This window comes from Natrix helvetica (genome assembly GCF_964273705.1).
Source record: "Natrix helvetica genome assembly, chromosome: 5".
Lineage (NCBI taxonomy): Eukaryota > Metazoa > Chordata > Lepidosauria > Squamata > Natricidae > Natrix > Natrix helvetica.
Window position 1 is genome coordinate 645,142 of NC_138551.1, and position 21,734 is coordinate 666,875.

The 21,734-nt window shown below is 53.0% G+C and overlaps 1 protein-coding gene across 1 annotated transcript in view; it reads left to right on the top strand.

Moving 5' to 3' along the window:
* Positions 1-11,369, top strand: part of LOC309393781 (putative cation-transporting ATPase 13A4) — a gene marked incomplete at both ends in the record, with an annotated part of 32,434 nt that extends 21,065 nt beyond the window's left edge. Inside the window, 17 exons of the mRNA XM_081956277.1 lie at positions 357-507; positions 1,011-1,088; positions 1,897-2,050; positions 3,362-3,473; positions 3,859-3,983; positions 4,508-4,674; positions 5,086-5,205; positions 5,308-5,387; positions 5,504-5,546; positions 6,109-6,218; positions 6,690-6,786; positions 7,237-7,309; positions 7,760-7,934; positions 8,373-8,542; positions 9,616-9,704; positions 10,223-10,303; positions 11,139-11,369. Coding sequence (XP_081812403.1) covers positions 357-507; positions 1,011-1,088; positions 1,897-2,050; positions 3,362-3,473; positions 3,859-3,983; positions 4,508-4,674; positions 5,086-5,205; positions 5,308-5,387; positions 5,504-5,546; positions 6,109-6,218; positions 6,690-6,786; positions 7,237-7,309; positions 7,760-7,934; positions 8,373-8,542; positions 9,616-9,704; positions 10,223-10,303; positions 11,139-11,369 — 2,056 coding nt within the window. The remainder of the gene's footprint in view (positions 1-356; positions 508-1,010; positions 1,089-1,896; positions 2,051-3,361; positions 3,474-3,858; positions 3,984-4,507; positions 4,675-5,085; positions 5,206-5,307; positions 5,388-5,503; positions 5,547-6,108; positions 6,219-6,689; positions 6,787-7,236; positions 7,310-7,759; positions 7,935-8,372; positions 8,543-9,615; positions 9,705-10,222; positions 10,304-11,138) is intronic.
* Positions 11,370-21,734: the final 10,365 nt, after the last annotated feature.

Consider the following 21,734-nt stretch of genomic DNA (forward strand, 5'->3'; position numbering starts at 1 on the left):
CTTCCAGAATTTCCCCTTGCTAAAAGCAGGAGGGTTTTTGCTGTGTCCCATCAGGTGTTCACGAGGCCCCCCTCCCTCCCTCCCTCCTTCCCTCCCTCCCGCAGGGGCTCCAGGCAGCCAGACTGCCCCCCCCCCCGGGGGATCTGCTTCCCAGGGAGGGCGCAGCAATACTTGCAAAGCAGGAGGGGGGAGGGGGAGGCCGTGCAGAAGAATAGCAAGAGCTGCAACCTGATTTCTGGGAGGACTCAGAAGCTCCAAACTCCAGGCAACTGAGCTTCCCTTCCGTGTGTGTGTATTTGTGTGTTGGTTTCTTGCCTCTGTGGGACATCTGAGGTGGCTCCTTGTCTCAACCGCAGCTTCCAGGAGGCCCATCGCTTCTCTTCTGGCCCCCCAATGCCTTGGGGCCCGGCATACGCGGCCATGGCCTGCTGCCATTCCTTGATGGTCCTGGACGGGAAGATTCAGGGGGATCCACTGGACCTCAAGATGTTTGAGGCAACTCACTGGGTAAAGCTCCATCTTCTTCTTTTGGAATTGGCCTAAATCTGGGGCTGGTCCTGATGAGGAACCTGCAGGAGGTCTGGCTGTGAGAACTGAGCGGGGAGCCCGGTCTGTGGGCTGCTTCCCCATGATATCATTGGAGTGCCACTCCTGGTCTGTTCCCCAAGCCCTGGCAGGCCACCAAAGGTGCCGCTGGCTTCCCCATTAGTTCGAGACCCAGGGGGGGGGAGGGGGGAGCACCTGGCCACATACGTGGAGACATCATCACTCAAATGGTACCAATCCCATCGTTACCTCCTCTGCATGTTGGTAATGTCAGGATGCTTCTGGCAGTTGAAGTCCATCGATCGAAAAGGGGCCACGGTTGTCCACCCTGCCCTGTGGCCATGACAGGCACACGGGTGCTTTCCATCCGTTGACCTTTACCAGAAGAGTCTGTTCCTTGCAGCCCCCTTTCCGGTGGACGTTGTGGGGCCCAATGTCACTTTTCCTCCTGTTGGAACCTGCAGGAACTTGTGGACTCGGTCGGTTGGGAAGGAGGCCCGGCTAATGTCCTGGTGGTCAGCCCGGGACCTGAAGCTGCAGAGGTCAGTGCCTGGTTCCTGTGTCCAGCCCTTGGCAGAGAAGGGACTCTCTTCTCTCCCTTTCTGCCTTTGCTTATGAATCTCTTCACACTGGCCTCCACATTTTGCGTGCGACCCCCCCCCCCCACAGGGAGGGATCAGTGGCCTCTGGCGGTGCTCATCCTTCGGCCTGATCCTGCCCACTGCCAGGAAACCTCACACTGGCACCGGCTCCCTCTTGGCTCCTTCAAGGGAGGCCAACCGGTGCGTCTGCTTCCCTCTGCAGCTCTGGACCAACCCAGGACCTCCTCGCCTTCCTTACGGTCCAAGTGGGTGAGCGAGCGAGATTATGGCCTTCGCTTGGGTCCCTCTCCTGGTGCTCCTGGACACAAGCAGGGGTGGCTTTGTCCCCAGACCCACTGCCACCCCCATGAGGTCTCCTTTGAGCAAGGGGAGAGGGGCCAAAGCCTCTGTCCGGCTCCCATCCCTCAGTAGGGGCAGCGGTTACTCTAGTTGCTGCCAGGGGGCAGAGTGAGAAGCACCACTGGGGAGCTGGGATGAGCTGATTTGGGGCTGGGTCACTAACTTGTGGTGCCATCCTATTTTTGGCCACTTGGTGCCATCCTATTCTTGGCCGGGTTCAGTCAGCCTGCTAAAGAGGTGCCAGATTGGTTCCATTGATCTGTCAATCTCTCAGTGCCCTTTTGCATTACACGAACAGGCCAGGAATGGCTCCGAGTGCAGGGAAATGCCCCCTCCCTCCCTCCCTCCCTCCCTCCCTCCCTCCTTCCTGGGTCTGGGCAGGCAGCTGAGCCCCTGCCTTTCCCCCCAGGTGCCCGTCAAGGGCCTGGCTGTCCTTCGGCAGTTTCCCTTTTCTTCAGCCCTGCAACGGATGACGGTGGTGGCCCAGGAGGCCCCTGGGGACGGCCAGGTCTTCATGAAGGGCGCCCCGGAGATGGTGGCCAGTTTCTGCCAGCAGGAGACAGGTGAGCCCTCAGTTGGCATTGCCCTGCACCCCCTCCTGCCCACGGTGCCTGGCTGGGCCCTGCAGAGGGGAGGCCTAATAGCAGCCTTCCAATATTTGAGGGGCTGCCCCAAAGAAGAGGGTGGCCATATTGCTCCCCAAAGGGCACCCGAGGGCAGGAGGAGGAGAAGCCACGGATGGAAACTAATCAAGGAGAGAAGCAACCAGGAACTAAGGAGGAATTTCCTGACAATTAACCAACGGAAGGGCTTCCCTCCAGAAGTTGTGAATGCTCCCATCACTGGAGGCTTTCCAGAAGAGGCTGGATGGCCATTTCTCCTGAAGGCCATGGGGTCTCCTGCTTGAGCAGGGGGCTGGACTAGAGGACCTCCAGGGTCCCTCCCAACTCTGCTAGTTGGTTATTCAGAGGCTCTGCTGCAGCCTGGCGGTGGCCAGGAGAGGGAGCTCTGAGCTCTGGAGGAGAGGGGTTGGGGGGCTTTCTTGGTGGGACCCATAATTTAATGCAGCGATGGTGAACCTTTTTTGGCTCGCATGCCACAAGTGGGGGTAGTGCAGGGGGGGTCGTGTGCGGGCATGCCGCACCCATAATGCAACGTGCGACCCCCCCAGTGCGCATGCGCGCACAACTCGCAACCCCCCCATTTTTACATGCTTTTTTCGCCCTCCCCAGGCTCCAGAGGCTTTATAGGAGCCTGGGGAGGGCGAAAAGAGCCTCCCCCGCCCCCCCCCGGAGGCTTCAGGAACCATCCGGAGCTTCCCTGAAGCCTTCGGAATGCTTAAAACCACCCTCCGGGTTGCGCGGAGGGTCGTTTTAAGCGTTCTGAAGGCTTCAGGGACCGTCCGGAGGCTTCCCTGACGTCTTCGGAGCGCTTAAAACCACCCTCCGAGCACTTCCGGTTTGCTCGGAGGGTGGTTTTAAGCATTCCGAAGGCTTCAGGGAAGCTCCGGACGGTCCCTGAAGCCTCCGGGGGGGGGGGAGGCTCTTTTCGCCCTCCCCAGGCTCCTATAAAGCCTCTGGAGCCTGGGGAGGGCGAAAAATAGTTTTTAAAAAGGTGAACTCAGCTGGCCAGCTGGCAGGGCAGTGCCTCGCGTGCCCTGACAAATGGCTCTGCGTGCCACCTGTGGCATGTGTGCCATAGGTTCGCCATCACTGATTTAGTGTGAAGGTCCAAAGGGGGTGGGGTGGAGGGTTTAGGGCCTGCTCTTTGTCTTGGTGGGAAAGACACGGGGTCTTTCCCGCAAGGTCAGTTGCATGGGGGGGGGGGGCTACCTGCTTGTTCTTCCCATGGCCTAACTCTCCCCCCTCCCCCAGTGCCCCCCAGCTTTGCCCGGGAGCTCCAGGGCTTCACTTCTCAGGGCTTCCGAGTCATTGCCCTGGCACACAAACGCTTGCAGGAAGGGAGACCGGCTGCGTCCATGACCAGGTAAGGGTCGGAGGTCTGGGGCCCCCAGCAGACGGGCAGGAGGGAGGCCTGGGGCTGCCTGCCAGGGAGGCCCAGGGGAGGCTGGAGACAGGACCCCCTGCTGGCCCTCGAGGCAGTCCTGCCCTGCCTGGTTTCCCAAGCAGGGCTGGAGTGCAGCTCCCCTTTCTTCGGCTGGGCGGGGGGAAGAAGCAGCCCAGAGGAGAGAGAGGGTGTCCCTCCGCAGCCCCCCGAGGTCAAGCAGCCTCCTCTGGACTTTGGTTGCCTTGGGGGAGACAGAGCTGCTCCCAGCCAGAAGGCGGGTGTGAGGGAGGGGGCTCCCGAGCTCTCCTGGGCAGAAGGACCACCTCTCTTGTGGCCTGCCCACCCGGCCCCTTCCTCTGCCCAGGGAGGAGCTGGAGTCCGGCCTGACCTTCCTGGGCCTGCTGGTCATGGAGAATCGCCTAAAGAGCCAGTCCAGGCCGATCCTGCAGGAGCTCAGCCAGGCCGGCCTTCGGAGCGTGATGGTCACAGGTGAGTCGGCCTTTTTGGCCAGGCAGCTGGGAGCAGGAGAACCCCTGGGCTGTGCCACGGGGAGACCGCCCACCCAGCACCCACCTTCCTCGGCAGGAGCTCTGCCTGTGAGTCAGGGAGGCTGGGGAGGGTCATGTCGGCTCTTCCAATCAGCCGAAAAAACAGACCCCTCAAGCAGGGATGGTTCTGCCAGGGCTCCCCTCCCTTTTTTTCTTTATCACCACATATCCCATGCTCCCCTTCCTCCATGACTGCCTGACGGCCAAGGAAGTTGCATGGGGGATGTTGCAATGGCCGAGGGAAAGTTTGGGGTAGCAAAACCAAAAAGAGCCCCCCCTTCTCTGCAAGGAAATGGGGGGGGGGAAACAGGCCGCCCTCTGACCCCCAAGGGCCCCCCTCATCCTCCTGCCCTGCTTCACCAGCCCAGCTGCTAAAGGTGAGGCTCAGGGTTGGGTGCGCTGGGCTCCGGCAGGGGACTCCCCAGGCCCCAGGCTCAGTTGCGATGCCCCCTCTCGAATCCCCAGGCGACAACCTTCAGACCGCGATCACTGTGGCCAGAAACGTGGGCATGGTCCCCCAGGGCAGCCGGGTGGTTCTGGTGGAAGCCAGTGCCCGCCTGGGGCAGCCCTCGGCCTCTGTCAGCTGGCAAGAGCTGGAGGAGCCCAGAAAGGAAGGCGGCAGTGGCCCAGAGGTGAGTGCCTGGTGGAGGGGAGGCAGAGGGGCATGAGGTGCTGGGCAACCCCCTCAGAGGCTGCCCCCGTGGCCTCCAGACCCCCTCGGGATGTGCCCTCTGGGCATCAAAACCCAGGGCCCAAAGCAAATAGAAAAGTCTGAGACAGACTTCAGGGTTTGTTGGGCGGCAGTGCTGGAGGGAGGGGGGGGAGGGAGGGACGGAGAAAGAGATGCCCGCAGATTTCCACCTGCCAGGAAGGAGGGAAAGGATGTGTGGATCCATGTTCATCTCGGGGGGCTCTTCCCCCACTCCAGAGGCCGAGGGTCCTGGCGTGAACAGCTGCAGCTGAGATCCAGGGCTTGCAAGGAGAAATCCTTCCATGGGCCCTCCTGTGCTTTGCCCCCCCCACACCTCCTTTCTCCTTTGCAGGGGGCCGTTCTGGCGCCTGGGGGAGACCCTCCACCCGCCGGGGACCCTGGCTTGCACTTCTGCCTGAGTGGGGGCTCCTACGAGGTCCTCAGCCAGCACTTCGGGCACCTCCTTCCACAGGTGAGCGCAGAGAGCCCAGCCCAGAGGGAAATCTGCTTGGCCGGCTGCTCCAGGCCCCCCCTCCCGCCCCCCTGAAGCCTTGGCTCTCTCTCTCTCCTGCAGCTGCTGCTGAACGGGACGGTCTTTGCCAGGATGTCTCCAGCTCAGAAGGCCCACCTGGTGCAACAGTTCCAGCAGCTTGAGTGAGTGAGGGGCCCCGGGACCCCTGAAAGGCAATCGGGCAGGGCAGGGCAGGGCAGGGCAGGGCTGGGCTGCCAGGGACTCATGGAGGGGCTGGGTGCTGCCTTCTCTCTTCCAGCTACTACGTGGGCATGTGCGGAGACGGGGCCAACGACTGTGGGGTGAGTCTTGCAAGGCTGCTGGGCAGGGGGGGCAGGAGTCTCCCTGGCCGATGGGCAGGGGCAGAGCAGAATCAGTGAACGATGGCAGGCTTTGGGGATCCGTGTGCCAACAGGGTTGGCTCTCCCCTGCCACGCCCAGGGTGAGGGCCAAGGCAAGGATGCTGGGCTCCTTCACCAGGCATTGAGGGGCTGCCCAGGAGGGGCTGCTGGGCGTTTTCACAAGAACTGGAGAGGCTGCTGGGTGAGGCTGGCACTGAACTCTCTCGGCCGATCCAGCAAGAGCCCCCACCCCTCTTTGGAAGAGCTCTCCAGTCCAGACCAGCTTTTCTCTTCCCCCCTTCCCCTTCTCCACCTCCCATGGCCCCCACCCCTGCCCTCCCTCCCCCACCTCCTGATGGGTCCCAGGGCCTGTGGCCTTCTCGGCCACCTTCCTGGTTGATTTGCCTGAAGGTGCCTGAGCAGCGCTAGGCAGGAAGCGCCCCTTCAATCCTCCCGCGGAGGGCACCCAGGCAGCCTGCCAGATGACCTGGCCTGGCTCTGAGTCCGGCTTCTCCCCTCGCAGGCCCTGAAGGAAGCCCACGCTGGGATCTCCCTCTCCCAGCAGGCGGCCTCGGTGGCTTCCCCCTTCACCTCCCTGGTCCCCACCATCGAGTGTGTGCCGGAGCTGATCAGGTGGGCAGGGAAGGGTGGGTGGAGGCCAGGGGCCCCCTGGCTGGAGGACCTGCGCCATGTGGGGCCCATGTTCCACCGACTGCCGCCCAGGCCTCATGGGGGGGACGGGCTTTGGGCTCACTCAATGGGGAGGGGCAGGTTTTGCAAGAGGGATGCCTCATGACTGGTGGGGGGGGGCTCCTTTCGTGGAGCTCAGCTGCCTGTGAACTGTGAACTGATTCGGGGGGGGGGGGAGTCCCCTTTACCCAACGCAGGCTGGGCTTCCTCTCGGGGGCAGTGAAAGTTGGAGGCCTCACTTGCTGCAGTTGGGAAAGGAGCCTCCAGCCAGTGTCTCCCACCCTCCCGAAGATCCCTGAGCAGCACAGAGGGTCTCTGCAGGGGAAGGGGGAGGAGCCTGTGGCCTCTGCTCCTCCAGTGGGGGGTTAGGGTCATCCTCTCTAACACTCCCCCTCTCCCCTCTCCCCCCTCCAGGCACGGCAGGGCCGCCCTGGTTACCTCCTTCTGCATGTTCAAGTACATGGCCCTCTTCAGCCTGGCCAGCTACATCGGGGTCCTCCTGCTCTACTGGGTAGGGGGGGCTTTTCCTCCGCTGGGACTGGAGTGGGGAGGGGGCGCTGCAGGGATGGGTCCCACCAGGAAGCAGGCATCTTCCTGGCCAAGGCCAGCCTTGGGAGCGGGCTGCCCTTTGGGCCCCCAGACCTGGCCAGAGGGCTCTTCTGGAGCCCCCCTTCCTTTCAAATGGCCTCTCTCTCTGCGTCTGAGAGGTGGGGCCCCCTCCCAACAGCCCTGAGGGGAGGGGGCTTAAGGGGCTGGCCGTTCAGTCTCAGCAAGGGAGGGTGGCTGGAGAGGCTCAGAGTCTGACCCAGGAAGCTCCTGCAATGAGCCGGCTGGCATTCTCCTGTTGGAGGGAGGGGGAAGCCAAAGCCCCCACCGCTTTCCCTCTCCCCCTGCCAAAAGGTCTGGGGCTGGGGAGGAGAGACCCCCCCTCAAGCGCTGCCCTTCTGCTTCTGGCTTTCAGCAGCTCAACTCCTTTGGGAATTACCAGTTCCTCTTCCAGGACCTGGCTATCACCACCCTCATTGGGATGACAAGTAAGCTGCCCCCAAGGCCCCCAGGGGTCGGGGGGGGGCTTCCTGGCTGGGAAACCTGTCAGGGCCTTCCAGGAAGACCAAGGAAGACCCCCACTCACCCTGCACAGAGCTGGGGGTGGGCAGGAGGGCCGGTTCTGCGTGGATGGGCCACCAAATGGCTCAAGAGAGACCCCACCCATCCTGGGCAAAGCTGGCCTCCTTCAGGGGAGACCCTCCAGCCCTGCTCCCTTCCGACCGCCAGGGCGCTCCCTTGCCATGAGAAAGGCTGGCGCCCTTCGCCTCCTATGAGAACGGCTGCTCTCCCTGTCAAGAGGGAGGCCTAAAACGCCAGGCTTCCTCAGGCTCCGCCTCCACGCCAGCTGTGCCAGCCGCCTTCCCAAAGCCCAGGGTTGGGGCTCCAGGGTGGTGCTGCCCCATCTAAGCCCCCCACCCCGGTGCCCTCTCTTGCAGTGAGCCTGAACGGGCCCCACCCCAGCCTGGCTCCCTATCGGCCCCCCTCGCAGCTGATCGCCCCTCCGCTGCTGCTCTCCGTGGTGCTGAACCTGCTCCTCAGCCTGGCGGTGCAGCTGAGCGGCTTCCTTCTGGTGCAGCAGCAGCTCTGGTACTCCCCCAGCGACATCCACAGGTAGGCGGCCCCTCCGGCCCCCCAGCGTGGAGCCCCCCCTCCTCCCCCCATGGAGTGAGGGGAGCCCAGGATTGCTGGGGCACAGGCTGCGCTGGCTAAGACGGCTGCCTCTTTCGAAGCACAAGGGACAACGTCCCCCCCCCCCCCAGTCTCACCCTCCAGAGAGGCCCCGGGCAGCTTTCAAAGGCATAAAAGCATAAATGCATTAAAACCAACGGCAAAGGTGAAAGGCTAAGAATGTGGAGGGAGAGCAGAGGAGTTGGCTTCTGTGACTCGATTGGACTTGGGCGGTGTAACGTCTCCTGCCTCTTGAGCAGAGGGTTGGACTAGATGGCCTCCCAGGTCCCTTCCAGTCCTAGGATTCTGTGTCCTAACATAAACATATATAAATAAATGCACAATAGACAATTGGGGTCTCCCCTCCCCGCTTCCTTCCAGCGCCTGCTCCCCCGGGAATGGCACTCATGGCACCCAAGCCCCCCTGCCCCGGCACGGCTTCCAGAGCTACGAGAACACCAGCGTCTGGCTCCTGTGCACCCTCCACTGCCTGACGGTGGCCCTGGTCTTCTCCAAGGGGAGGCCCTTCCGGGAGCCCCTCTACAGGAACTGTAAGAGGCCCCAGGGAGGGAGGGGGAGAGGGGGGCAGGGGTGTGTGTGAGTAACCACGGGTTCCCACTGGACATTAGCTGGGCTTTGCTTGCCCACTTGCAGCTCCCGAGGGAGGGAAGGCCCCAAGGGCCACCCTTGAGCTGGGCTGCACGTTGACCTGGGCCCGAAGGGACTTAGAGCCCCTGAGTCCCTGAGATATGCTGGAGGCCGCTGACCCGCCAGAGGACAAGGAGGCGATTGGGGTTTCCCTCTCTCCTTGGAGCCTCCCCGCCAGGAATCTCCCAAGGGAAGTCTGGGCAGAGGGTCCCAGAGGGGCTTCCCCAAAAGGCCGCTTGACTTTCTCCTGGAGAAGCTTCTTCAGATCTTCCGAGGGAAAAAGGCAGGAAGGCCCAGTGGCCTCTGGGGAAAGCACCTGTGGGGCAGCCATGACGGGTGATGGAGAAGCTCCACGGGGGGATGGCTTGGAGGTCACTCTGCCCCCCATCCCCCCACTGAAATTCTGCTGGACCCGCCAGGGCAAAGGCTCCTCCTGCAGAGGAAGCCCCCTCCCTCCCTCCCTCCCTGGCCAGTGGCCTGGCGTGGCCTTCGTGTCCCTGGCCAAGAGGAGTTTTTGGGGGAGCCCTGCCTTCTGCCCAGGGGAGCCGGACTGGCCTTAGGTCTGCTTTGGGAGTGTTTGGGCACCGACTGCAGGCTCCACTCTGCCCACCTGGCTTCTGTCCCCCGACCCAGCGCGAGGGGCTGGCCTGAGGCAGCTCAGCTGGCAGAAGGGAGCTCCTTCTGTGTGAGAAGCCCAGAGTCCCACACTCACACCCCAAATCCGAGGGCCCAAAACCAGCAGGGGGCTGTGCGTGGCTCTATCTGGAGGTGGTGAGAAAGGAGCTCACACGTTCACCCCCTCCCCCATTCACATCAGGGCCTTAACTGTCCGGGAGGGAGGGAGGGGAGGCCTGAGGGGCTCTCGGAGGGCAGCCCCCCTCCACCTTTGCCCCTCCCACTGCTGGCACTTGGCCTGTCCTTTAGCCTCCTCTTGGTCTGCCTCTCCTCCTCCCCCCCGACTCTTTTGCCCCTCCAGATGTCTTTGTGGCAGTGCTGACGGTGCAGCTGGCTGCCTGCCTCTTCTTCCTCTTTGCAAACATAGACGGACTCTATGCCCAGATGGACGTAAGCAGGACTGGGGGCTGGGGGGGAGGCCTGGCCACAGGAGTCTGGAGGGGGCCCGTCCCAGAGACCCACTTCTCAGCCTGGCCAAGGTGGGCCGGCCTTGTGCTGAACCCCAGGGAAGAATGTCTGGGGAGCCCCTTCTGGGCTCCAGCGCATGGCAGAAGGTTCAGCAGAAGGCCTGGAAGCGGGGTGGAGGGGGTGGGGGGGGAAATCCTCTGGTGCCCCCTCCAGATGGAGCTGCAGGGGGAGGGGTGGGGAGGCTCACAGCAACTGTTGCTCAGCTTTCATCAGCAATGGGGAAAAAGTGTTGAGAGTTAGTCCAGCTACAGGTTGGGGGAGACGGACCCCGAGAAGGCTGGGCTGCCCCATTGCAGGGGGGGTGGAGGGAGGGAGCAGAACCCTGGTCAGTTGCTTCCCAGCAAGTCTTTAGCCAGGCCTGGGGGTGGGTGGGTGGGAACAAGATGCACCCCCCCATTTCTCCCCCCCTTCTGACTCCCTGCCGTCTCTCCCACCCACAGCTGGTCTGCACCCCCACCCTCTGGAGGGTCTGGCTGCTGGGGCTGCTGCTGGTCGCCTTCATCGCCTCCCTCGCTGTGGAGGTGAGTGGGTCCGGCTCTGCCCCCCAAACCAGCCGAAAACTCCCCCCTCAGGATGACTCGCAACAATGGAGAGTCCCAGGGGCCCTGGAAACACTGACCGGAGACGGATTCCCAGACTTCGTCCAGTGCGGCCTCCCCAGGGTCACATGACCCAGATTCAGAAGCTGGGCAACTGGCATGAACTTATGACGGTTTCAGAGTCACGTGATCCCCTTTGGCGACTTCCAGACAAGCCAAATCCATGGGGAACAGTTAAGATTCAGCCGTGCTACTGATTTAACAACTGCAGGGAATCACTTAACAACTGCAGCAGTGGTGGGATTCAACATTTTTTACTACCGGTCCTGTGGGCGTGGCTTGGTGGGCGTGGCAGGGGAAGGATACTGCAAAATCCCCATTCCCTCCCCATCAGCTGGGACTCAGGAGGCAGAGAATAGATGGGGGCGGGGCCAGCCAGAGGTGATATTTACCAGTTCTCCAAACTACTCAAAATTTCCACTACCAGTTCTCCAGAACTGGTCAGAACTGGCTAAATCCCCCCTCTGAACTATAGCAAGAAAAGTTGTAAAAAGGGGCGTGACTCACTTAGCAACTGGTTTGCATAGCAGTGGAGATGTTGGGCTTATAAGTCAAGGACTAGCCGTCCTGCAGTTCCTCTCCTGAGCCCCCCCCCAGACCCCATCTGTCCCACAGGCCTGGCCACCCATCAGGGGCAGCCTTGGCTTCTGGCCTCCTGCTCTGCCTCCAGGCCGACCAATCCAGAGGGGCGGTGTGGGGGAGAGAGACTTTGCCCACTGCCTCTGCCCCCTCCCTGACCTCCCCCCTCCCCCCACAGGAGTGGCTGATAGAGAACCGGGCGCTCTGGCAGTGGCTGAAGAGGGCCATGGGCTACCAGTCCAGCAGCCGCTACAAGCAGCTCCAGCGGACCCTGCGGCAGGACCCTGCGTGGCCCCCCAGCAACAGGACGGACTTCTCGGGCTGCACGGCTGTCCCCCTCGAAGGTCCGGGCCCCACCTACACCAATCCGGCCTTTGTGAGCCACGAGCAGCCCTCTCACAACTGCTGAGGCCGGGTCTCCGCTGGCAGCACGGAGAGGCCAGCGTCAGAGCACTGGCCCTGGACGCTCTCCCTCACTTGCCCTGCGGATCTTGGGGGCAGCAGAGAGCAGCCGGGAGATGCCTACGGGGGGGGGGGTCAGCATTGGGAGGCAGGAGGGGGCAGGGAAGCCCCAGTGGGAGCCTGGGAAAGGGCTGGGGGGGGGCAGTGAATCCACCTGCCCTGTTGGAAGGATGGTGCCAAAGGAGAGGGGATGAGATGCAGGGAGGGTCCCCTAGGGATCTTCCCTCTTAAGGCACAAGGATGCTCCACTTCCTGGATGGTGGTGTGAGTGGGCTTGCTCCAGAACCTTCTGCTGGGCAGCCCTGGGCCAAAGGAGCTCAGTTTCTCCCCAAAGCTAGTAGGGGTGGCAGATGCTCCAGGTCCCCCCAGCCCTGGGACAACCTTCCTCACCCTGCTGTCCTCCAGATCCCCGAGGCTGCCAGGGTGTAAGGTGTGGGCAGCTCCTCCACCAGCCCCTCCCTCCTTGCATCTTGCCTCCTTCCTGCTTCCTTCCCCATCCTTAAGGGTCTTAAGGGCCTCTGTCTCCTCCTATATGGTTCACTGCAAGCGTTTCTCCTGGCAGAAAGGGCCCCTTCCCCTATTGGGTGTCTCAGGAGCCTCCTGGGCCTCTCTGGGACCACCAGCTCTCAGGGGCAGTTCTGGATGGCCACTTCTGTGCCCAGCAGGGGTCAGTCTTTACCTGTGCTCTGGGGACCTCTGGTGGTTTCCTTGGGCATTGCAGGGGCAGAGGCTGAAATCTGGAGATTGCTGCTACTATTTTATTTCAACTGATTTTTGTTCAATATTGGGGTCCAATGGGGGCCTGCATTGATGATTATAATGATTATGATGATGACATAGTGGTCTGCTTAAAGGAGCAGCTCAGGGGCTGCCATCTTGGCCGTTGGGCAGAAATTCATCTTCCATTAACATTTTCTGTTCCGAGAACATCAGAGAAATTAATTAAATGCAGCTGACACACTTGCAGTCCCTGTGCATATTTTCCCCGTGATCCCATTGAAAGTTGTAGCCTTTGCACAGGCTCTTTGGGGCCCTGGGTGGGGGATTGGGCCTCTTTCATCCAGGACCACTTGGCTCTAGCAACTGGCAACTCACTCTCTCTCCCTCCCTCCCTCCCTCCCCCCCCTCTCTATCTCTGTTCTTCCCCACCCTGGCCTTTCCATTTAGTTGTAATTGGATTATGATCTGCCCAGGTGCTTGTTTCAATCTCAATTTCTTGTACATTGCAAATCAATTCTGTTGAAGCCCATATCATACCAATTCTGGAAAATGATGAATGTCTATTTGAATAAAAAGTATATTGTTCTTTTGTAGTATTTCATTCTCTCCATATGTCTTTTAAGTTTATTTCGTCTATCATCCTAAAGAAGGATTTCGGAAGCAGTTTTCTATTTAACTTTGTTGCTTTGTGTGTTTTATAGTCCATGTTCTGGTTTACAATGCCATTAAAGTCTCCCATCATACAAATATCAACATAGTCCAAGTCTGAGATTTTTTTGTGCAGTTTTTTTATAAAATTCATCTTGTTTTTCATTAGGAGCATAGATTCCAATTAAGAGTATTTTTTAAATATTATCCATAATTTCCACCATCAAAATTCTTCCTTCATCTTCATAGATTAATTTCGCTGGAATGTTATCTTTAATATAGAAGATCACTCCTCTTTTCTTGCAATTCGCCAGTGTAGTAAATATTTTCCTGAGCTTTGGTTGTGTTAGTAGGTGTTCATGTCTCTTTTGAATTTGCACTTCTTGTAGGCAGATTGTCAAATTTTAATTTTTCTAATTTGTGAAATATTTTCCTCTGAAGTGCATCTTCTTCTTTATCAATTCCGTCTACGGCTCCTTCTACTTTTTCAATCTCAATTATGGGTGTCTCCAGTAGTTGTAATACTAGTTCATCTTTTCCAGTTTTCTCAGCCATTTCTCTGGAATGCTCTGCATAGAAAGCTTCTGCCTTATCAGTTGTATCTATTCTATATCTTTGTCCTTGCTATGTAAATAATAAACCTTCTGGTATGAGCCATCTATAATTAACACCTTTTTTTATCAGAACCTTAGTCAAGAATTGATATTCTCTTCTCTCACTCTTCTCGGAATTTGTTTCAGAACTATCACCTCCTTGCCTTTATATTCTAATTTTCTATCTCTCATTTTCTGTAGTATTTGTAGTTTGATTGCTTTTTTGGTAAATCTTACATGGACTTTCCTTAGAAGAGCATTTCTCATTGCGTATCTTGTATATACTTGAAATGCTTCATCTATGCCATCCATCATCTTCTCTTGGGATATCTCTAAAATGTTTATCAATATCAAGAATGGACATTAAAAATAGTAAACTTAGCAGAGATAAGGACCACTCAGATGAGAAGTATAAGCTGGACTGGAGAAGATGGATTGACTATATTCAAAACAAATACCGGACTAAAAAATTTCAGTTAGCTTATGAATGAAGGCATAAGGAATGTTACAATTTATTCAAAGCTAGTTTAATAAAGGGGGAGTTAAAGCACAAGAATAGTAACATGTTAAACTTAGTTAGCTTATGTTAGCATATGGTTGTTAAATGTTTATGCCCTGTATTTTGCTCTGGGAGGTCGGGGGGAGGGAGGGTGGTAAGAGGGAAGGGTAAGGGGGGTGATAATTGTAAAATTTATTTTAAAAATTTAATAAAAAAACAAAAACAAAAAAATACAAATAAGTAACAAAGAGAAAGGAAAAAGAGAGGAGAATAAAAAAGAATAGAATAAAATAAAATAAAAAAGGAGAGGAAAAAATCTTCAATCCAATTTACTCTAAGGCAAACCATCCATTTATGTCTAAAATCTTCAAAAAATAAGAATAAAATAGAGAGAGGAAACGAAGAAAAAAAATCAACTTCAAAGAGCCAAAAAAAAAAAAAAATCACCATCTTCCCAGCAAGATAATATAAAAGTAGTATAAAAATTCCACCAAGCTAGAAAAAAAGAATAGATTCAGTCTCTCTCTCTCTCTTTAAGATAAGAGTCTTTCCAAGGTCACTCTGAGCTTTCCCTTAAGGCTTCTATTTAGTCTAAAGTAAGTTTCCAGATACTGAAAGTTTCACAGAAAACAACTGTTCAAGCAATTGTATTCCTGCCCCTTTCAGCCCTGAACCAATAGCCTTTAAGGGAATCGCTTCTCTCTAGTAACAATGTTTCAAGTCCACTAGATGGCAATGTTAATTGTATCAACTCTCAATGCTTGCTTCTTCCCTCTTAAAAACTTTTCTTATAAACAAAATAACGGAGATATAACAAGAGTAGCCAAACCAGAAATAAAGGAGAAAAGAATGTTCAGGGCAATTAAGATTTAAGTGCATTCAATGTCCCCCACAAGGTTCAAAATTAAAAGCATAAAAAGCGCAATAAGCCAATCCATATTGTATTATGATGAGAGTCCAGCCTGGCTTCCGAAAGTAAAAAGGGGGAAAAAAGAGCTTTAATTGGTAAACTGATATCCACCACTTTTCTCTCTAGTCAGCCTTATTTTAAATTAAGGTTCCAAATTCAGGGTGTTCTCTTTCCAGTAGAAAAAAGGGTTTAAAAACTCTCACCAACACGACATGCTTCTCTCCTGCGCTTGCGTGTAGGGGCTGTCAGCAGCTTCAGCAGCCTGGTGGCTGACTTGCGATTGCTGGCAAAGGGGGCTTTTTCCGGATCACCAGAGACTTTGCAAATGTTTCTGGGACCACTGGATCTCCCCCTACCTTTCACTGTCTCTTCGGGATGGCTTAGATTCAGATTGAGTCATCCGGATGATCAAAATTAGGGGGCTATTCCGGAGAGATCGGAACGGCCATCTTCCCACTGCAACGTGAAGCCCCTCCCTTTGGAAAGATGGTTTTAATGGTGGACAGGACCACATGGCTTGAGTCCTGAACAGAAAAGGTGATCACATGCTTCAATGTTGGTGGAGAAGAAGAGAAGGAAGGACTGAGATGTGAGTCCCTGGTTTTATGCCCTCTCTGGCCTTTGATCTTGAGCTTGTCTTCTAATTGGTTGTCAGACTCCCATGGAGCCATGCAGGGGCAACTCTCTAGGCTGCGTTTGAATCCAGGTTTGGTTGAGTTCTCAGATGCCATGTGGTGAGTTGGGTAAAGGGCCAATATTATCATGCCTTAATCCCATCCCTCTGGAGCTGAAGGGGAGAACTCTTTATTATGTAAAGGGACTGGCTTGGCCACCTTAATGGCCCATTGACAAAGTGGGTGGAGGCAGGAAGCTACAAGGAGCTATTCTCTCTTTAAACATGTTTCTTCCTTTTCACATCCAGGGAAATGTACTGCCTTTTCAACATTTCCTAGGACCTAGGATATTTCATTTTCCTGGGAGAGGGCTGGGTGACAACTTTTAACAATCCCTCCTTTTTTTCCCAAAACATGTGAGTGGAACCTACATGTTCTTGACAAAAGATTTTTAAAACATTTCCTGATGGAAAGTCATTGAGAGAGACAGCAGAAGGATCCCTTCAGTGGCTCCCAGAGAGCTTTCAACCATGAAGGTCTAGCAACCAGGGCACAATTTCTGGAAAGAAATTTACAATATCCAATTTACCATGTCAGTTAATATCAGATATCACTTACTGTGAGCTTCCAGACAGGTTTCAAGCAAGCAGAAATCCCAAAATTCTTCGCAGGTATGGTTTTGCCTTTTAAATACCTATAGCAGCGATGGTGAACCTTTTTTGGCTTGCGTGCCATAAGTGGGGGGAGTGCAGGGGGGGTCGTGTGCAGGTGTGCCACACCCATAATGCAATGCACGACCTCCCCAGTGCGCATGCGCACACTACAGGCGCAACTCCCCATTTTTATATGCTTTTTTCGCCCTCCCCAGGCTCCAGAGGCTTTATAGGAGCCTGGGGAGGGCAAAAACAGCCTCCCCCGTCCCCCCGGATGCCCTCCAGAGGCGTCAGGGAAGCCTCTGGACGGTCCCTGAAGCCTTCGGACCGCTCAAAACGATCCTCCGAGCAAACAGGAAGTGACTTCTGGTTTGCTCGGAGGGTTGTTTTGAGCGATCCGAAGGTGTCAGGGAAGCTCATCAAGCCTCCGGAGGGCCTCTGGGGGGGCGGGCGAGGCTATTTTTGCCCCCCCAGGCTCCTATAGAGCCTCTGGAGCTTGGGGAGGGCAAAAATGCCTTTAAAAAAGGGTGAACTCAGCTGACAGGGCAGCGCATTGTGTGCCCTGACAAATGGCTCTGCGTGCCACCTGTGGCACGCGTGCCATAGGTTTGCCATCACTGACCTATAGGCTGCCCATTTCCAAGGGATGGTTCTTGAACCTGGCCTAGCTCTTATTTTAGTGAGGCCAAATTGAGTTTAGCTAGTGTGTAATCCAGGCTATTTAGTATTTTTTTAAAAAATACACACAATGAGCCCAGGGACTCCTACTCATGAGACAACCAGTGCAACATATCCTGCTTTACTGGGCAACTGGGCAGCATCATTTTTTTTTTGAGTCACAGTCAAGATGTGAGTTTTGAAGATCCTTTCTGCTACTCTTCGAGTGGGGGAATTGCCTGGGGGGCTGACCTTCCCCCATGGGATTAACAGGGAGATATCACTGCTTAGGCTTTTCGGTCAGGGCAAAAATCAACCTAGGAAAAGCTTTGTGTGGAGTTAAGTTTAAGGAGATAGTTTCAGTCTAATTCTGAATAGGTTCTCTCCCTCCCTCCCTCCCTCCCCCCCTCTCTCTGTGTATGTGTAGCTGCTTCTACAATACAGAAAACACAGACATTTTGGACAAATTTTCCCTCCCACTAGACAGAAATCTAAGGAGTTCAGAACTTGCTGTGCTAGCCATTTTCAAATACAATTCTTACATGAATACATTAAACTGATCACAATATAAATGAGACAAGAAAGAAAACCTTACAATGAATTTCTGTGAAGGAAGCAAAGAAAGCAAGCTTTACGAGGGTGGGGCTTCATGTCGCAGCGAGAAGATGGCTGTTCCGATCTCATTCATTTTTCTGGGAGATGGCTGGGTGATAACTTTCCACAGCCTGACACACACAAACACACCCTGCCTGGTTATCCAGCATGAACAAGGGCTCTGGGGCTGGGGTGGGAGGCATTTTTCCTTCATGGGGGACCTTTTTGGGGTGGGAACTTAATTGCAGCCCCAATGCAGGTTCTGACCGAGCTGAAGAGCCCTGTTCCATGTTGCAAAGCCTGGTCTTTGCAGGATGGCTTCCTGCAATGTTGGCAGGCGAATGACTCAGCTAGGGCCCGACATTGTGGCCTGCGTCCCTGCCCCCCTTTGAAAATGCCAGCCCCCCCCCCCGACTTGTGTTTCTGCAAAGAACAGAAGTTCATAGACTTTGGGGGATGCCACAATGGTTGTAAGTGTGAAAAATGGTAGTAAGTCACTTATTTCAGTTTGAATGGTCACTAAATGAATTGTTGTAAGTCGAGGACTGCCTGTACTATGAAAGAAACCACAAAAGCCCACCTTCATAACAAACCAAGCTTCTAAAGCCTGCAAAGAGCCCAGTGTACAAGTCTTCACACTCAACAACCAGCACAACCTTTCAAACGCCATCCAGGGAAAAGGACCATATGATATTGAACAGAACAGAAATAGAATAGGATTAGGATTGGAACTTGGAGGCCCTCTAGTCCAGTCCCTTGCTGAAGCAGGAGAACCTGTACCATTTCAGGCCAGTGACTGTCCAGTCTCTTTTTAAAAACTTCCAGTGTTGGAGCACACAAGATTTCTGGTGGCAGGCAGTTCCACCGGTTTATTGTCCTCACTGTCAGGAAGTTTCTCCTTAATTCCAGGCTGCTTCTCTCCTTGATCAGTTTTCATCCATTGTTTCTTGTCCTGCAGCATTTCAGGTGCTGTGGAGAATAATTTGACCCCTCCCCCCCTCTATATATACACACCTGCCACAGGTAGCCAAAGCAGAGTTAAGCTGAAACAGCCACCAAGGACGGGCAGGAGAGAACATCCAGGCCCTACCCAACCCCACCGGCCAGATTTTTTAAAAGGGGGGCGGAGAAATAAAAGAGTCTGGGTTATTCATTTATCAAACACATCTCTTGTGCCCCACAATCGGGCAGCTTACAGAGAATTCAAGGAGAGAATTAAACCGTCCACGGTGGCTTCTAAAAATACCCCCACATGTCACAAATAGCAATAAAACTCCACCAAGAAACAAACAATAAATGGAGAATGAAAGCTAAAGACATCGCATGAAAGGAGGCCCTCTGGAAAAAAAGTTTTCAAAACTTTGGCCAGGCTCTTTCATGATGTGTGTGTGTGTGTGTGTGTGTGTGTGTGCGCCTGCCCACTTCACACACCCCGAGTGTCCCCAGCTTTTTCTCCCTGTCCACCTGATCAGCCAGGCTGGTTCTGCAGGGATTCGGGCACTAAACCAGCTTTACAGCTCAAACTCCACGCCTTAAATTCCACCCAGAAACCAGGCCTGGGTCTGCCATCCAGAGTTCCTTGCTCCCAATGGTCGGGAGCCCACAGAATGCCTGACGGGACTCTCAGAGGACTCTCAGACTGGCCACCGGGGGTCCCAGCTGTCTCTGCCAGGCCCTCTGTAGGTGGAGGCGGGCTCAGAGAGGGGAGCTAGGCGTGAAGCAGCCAGCAGAGACTCCAGACCATAATATGGCAGTCTCCCCTTCAGAAGCCCCACCTGATCTTCCCCAGATACCAGACAAAACTAGAACAATCTTGGAAGGTAAAATAACGATGGTGGAGCTAATGGAAGCACTTAAAAAACAAAATAATGGAAAGGCCCCAGGACGGATGGATTACCAGTGGAATTCTACAAAACATTTGAAGAATCCTTATCTCTCCCACTCTTAGAAGTTGTGAATGAAGTGATGTCTGAGAGCAGAATGCCTAAATCATGGTCAGAAGGAATACGTTGCATTGCTACCCAAAGAGAAGACAGATCTAACACAAACCAAGAACTATAGACCAATCTCTTTATTAAATTCAGATTATAAGTTATTTGCATCTATATTGGCAGAGAGACATAAAAAATACCTAAATAGTTTTATCCACTCTGATCAAAATGGTTTTTGTTTTTTTTTACCAAAGAGACAAATTAAAGACAATATGAAAATGATTTTGAATGCTTTGGAATATTATGAGGCCCATCTCGAAAAACAAATGGCTTTGATGTTTTTGATGCACAGAAGGCTTTCGATAATGTGAATTGGCAAGTTATGTTCTTACAATTGGAACAGATGAATTTTAAAAAGAAATTTATTCAAACTATACAAATGGTACATCATAATCAAACAGCAAAGATAATGGTAAATGGAGAACTGACAGACTCTATTGAAATAAAGAGAGATACGAGACAAGGCTGCCCACTATCACCGTTACTTTTTGTCTTAACATTAGAAGTTTTAAACAGAAAGATTAGAAAAGAAGAAGAAATAAAAGGAATGAAAATTAAGAAAGAAGAAAACAAGATACAAGCATTTGCAGATGTGTGTATTTTACATGTTTGTTAATAAAATTGAAAAATTGAAAAAAAAGAACATTAAAAAAGAAGAATACAAGCTACAAGCGTTTGCAGATGAGTTGGTTTTTATTCTTGAAGACCCATTAGAGACCGCATTCAAATTGTTAGTACAATAGAGGAGTACGGAATAGTAGCAGGCTTGAAAATAAACAAAGATAAAACAAAGATTTTAACAAAGAACATACCATTAAGACAAAAGGAAGAGTTGGCAGAAGTTTTGCAGATTCAAGTCACAAACAAGGTTAAATACTTGTGGATATACCTATCAGCTAGATGCAGCACTCTTAAGGAGGACAATTATACTAGACTAAAGCAACAAATTGCGACTGATTTGATGAAATGGGAAAACCTACAACTATCAATGATAGGAAGAATCTCTACAATTAAAATGAACATTTTACCCAGAATCTTATACCTGTTCCAGACAATCCCAGTTAGATTGGTGTTAGGGTTCAAAATACCATGCAGAATTAAATCATTGTCCAAGGCAAAACCATCTTTAAAAGTCCAATTTATTCTACAGGCATGTTAGCACCTCTATGGAATTCCAACTCTCATTTGCATCCTGGAATTCCACCCAGTTGAAAGTTCATGATCTATCCCCACACCCACAAATCCATCACATGTTCCAATCATCATCTTCCACGCTGGCATGTACACCCATCTTCTTCCGGCCAGGTGTCGAGGTGCGGAGACAAAAGACGACCTTGAGCTTCTAAGAAAATCCATAACAATACATTCCACAATCCTACTCCTTTCTATTCCTCCCTCCCAACTACTATACCAATTAAACAGCATGAGAATTTATTAAAAAGTGTGGCAGGCCAAAGATCCTAAAAGGAACAGAATTACAGGCCTGACAATTGGGCAAGGACTTTTTTGAAGATCTAAACAAAATAGTTTTGAAGTTTATCTGGCAAGGGAAAAAAGCAAGAATAAAACTCAAATTGCTACAAGATGCTAGAAGAAGAGGAGGATTGGTCTTACCTGACTGGGAGTTATATTACCAAGCAACAAATCTGATGTGGATTAAGGAGTGGATAATACTAAAAAACTCTAGATTATTGAATGTAGAGGGTCATGATTTACTGTTGGGATGGCATGCTTTTTTATGATATAAGGGAACTAAGCACATGGTTACTTTAGAAGACATTATATAAGAGAGGCTTTGTTATTAAAGTGGGAGAAGATTACATTACTTAAAAACTCCAGTCTGGATATCAACCATTGAAGCATTTTCATATCCAATAATATATAAAAAGGAACAAACAGTTAGATATGTTGAAATATTGAATGCGGAGGGTGAACTCAAATCTATCCAAGAGTTAAAACAAGAAAGAATAGAAATGAATTGGTATTCATATGTGCAGACATACTCTAGATATAATGAAGATAGAAAATCAAAGGTTTTTATAACAAAATGACTGAGCTAGACAAGATTTTAACAGGTACTGATGAAAAAGTAATTAAAAAACTAAGTCAAAGAAACTATGATAGCTTGGGGGGGAAATTTTGGACATGGGATTATAAATCTCAAAATTATAAAATGACAATGTCAACTGCATATAAAGAAAATTTGTATAAGATGTTTTACAGGTGGCATCTACACCCCCCCCCCCCAACGAGAATTGCAAGAATGTCGAAGAATAAATCGGAAAAGTGTTGGAAATGTCATCAGACACTGGGCTCATATTACCACATGTGGTGGACTTGCACTGAAGCCAAAAGATACAAATCAAAATGATACACAAACACATAGACCTTAAACCAGAGATTTTTTTTATTCGGAATCATACCAGAAACTCA